At 51.5% G+C, this 1757-nt stretch overlaps 1 protein-coding gene across 1 annotated transcript in view; it reads right to left on the reverse strand.

Moving 5' to 3' along the window:
* Window positions 1–1142, reverse strand: part of CEP126 (centrosomal protein 126) — a 106623-nt gene extending 105481 nt beyond the window's left edge. Inside the window, exon 1 of the mRNA XM_075337470.1 lies at window positions 907–1142. Coding sequence (XP_075193585.1) covers window positions 907–935 — 29 coding nt within the window. The 5' untranslated portion in view covers window positions 936–1142. The remainder of the gene's footprint in view (window positions 1–906) is intronic.
* Between the last annotated feature and the right edge of the window lie 615 nt (window positions 1143–1757).

The following is a 1757-nucleotide window of genomic DNA, read 5'->3' on the forward strand; positions in this document are numbered from 1 at the left end:
CCGCAGACCCTGTTATCAGCCCGCATACCCCATTATTTCTCCGCAGACCCTGTTATCAGCCTGCATACCCCATTATTTCTCCGCAGACCCTGTTATCAGCCCACATACCCCATTATTCCTCCGCAGACCCTGTTATCAGCCCACATACCCCATTATTCCTCCGCAGACCCTGTTATCAGCCCGCATACCCAATTATTGGCCCAAAGACCGTGCTATCATCTCGCAGACCTTGTTATTCGCCCACAGACCCTGTTATTGGTTGGCAGACCCTTTTATCAGTCCATAGACCCCATTATTGGTTCGCAGACCCTTTTATCAGTCCATAGACCCCATTATTGGTTCTCAGACTCCGTTATCAGTCCATAGACCCCGTTATTGGTTCGCAGACCCCATTATCAGTCCATAGACCCCGTTATTGGTTCACAAACCCTGTTATCAGTCCATAGACCCCGTTATTGGTTCGCAGACTCCGTTATCAGTCCATAGACCCCATTATTGGTTCACAGACCCTGTTATCAGTCCATAGACCCCATTATTGGTTCACAGACCCTGTTATCAGTCCATAGACCCCATTATTGGTTCACAGACCCTGTTATCAGTCCATAGACCCTGTTATTGGTTCGCAGACCCCGTTATCAGTCCATAGACCCCGTTACTGGTTCGCAGACCCCGTTATCAGCTCTCGCTCTCCAGGATGCCCGGGCGTTATACCGGACCAGTCACTCACCTCCTTACAATCCACACAAGCTCCTTTATATACATGTAATGGAAAAAATCTGGAAATTACAGAAAAAAAAACCACAAAAGAGACTTTGTGGGGACCGCTCCGGGGATAACCCGCAGATGACGTCATCACCGCACTATTATAACCCTTGATAACAGCCGCAGGGGTCACATAAAGGATACGAGCAGCTCCGGCTCCGCTGGCTCAGCATGGTGCTCCCTGCCGCCCCTGTCACTGCTCACAGTGCGCTCATCTCCGAGGAGGGGCACGGCCACTCATGGGTTACTCCGGATTTCGGGTGCAGGGGGTCGGCCATCGGTGAGCGGCACAGTCCGCCCGGGGGACAGCAGCCCGCGGTACTGACCGTCCGCAGCGCCTGACGTGTGTCTCGGCTTCCCGGTTACCATGGAGCCGGAGCTCTGCCCAGAGTACTTGGGTGGCGAGAGGAGGGTACTGCGCATGCACCGGACGAAAAGAGGCGGGGGAGAATGGTGAAGTCTCCTGCGCATGCTCCAGTAGCGAATAGTGCGAGACGAGTGCGCATGCTCTGTTAGCATTTGTAGTCTGGAGCGGCACATGGAGTCGGAGAATAGGTGGCGCATGCGCATTTGCGCTGGGAGGGAGCAAGTGACAAAAATTAGCTTGTAGGCTCAGCAGCTCATCATTAAGATTTGTCAGTCACTGGCTGCTGAGAAAAGGGGTTGATTTTAAGTTTTAACTATGTTCCTGAGTCATTGCTAACTACCTGCCTGTGATGCCCAGAGCCAGCTCTGCTTTCACACATCAGGTTTTTGGCATCAGGCACAATCTGGCAAAAAAACTGATGCAACGGATCCAGCGAAAAAACGGATCAGTTGCATCAGGTTTTTCCATCAGTTCCTTCAGTTTTTTGACAGATCCATTATAATACTGAGCATGCTCAGTTCAAAAAAACCGTATCCGGCGTCAGTATCCGTTTTTGCCGCATTACACCAGATCCGGCGTCCATAGGCTTCCATTATAAAACAAGCTGTACGACGATGGATTTTCGCCG

The sequence above is a fragment of the Anomaloglossus baeobatrachus genome, chromosome 2 (assembly GCF_048569485.1).
Source record: "Anomaloglossus baeobatrachus isolate aAnoBae1 chromosome 2, aAnoBae1.hap1, whole genome shotgun sequence".
Taxonomy (NCBI): domain Eukaryota; kingdom Metazoa; phylum Chordata; class Amphibia; order Anura; family Aromobatidae; genus Anomaloglossus; species Anomaloglossus baeobatrachus.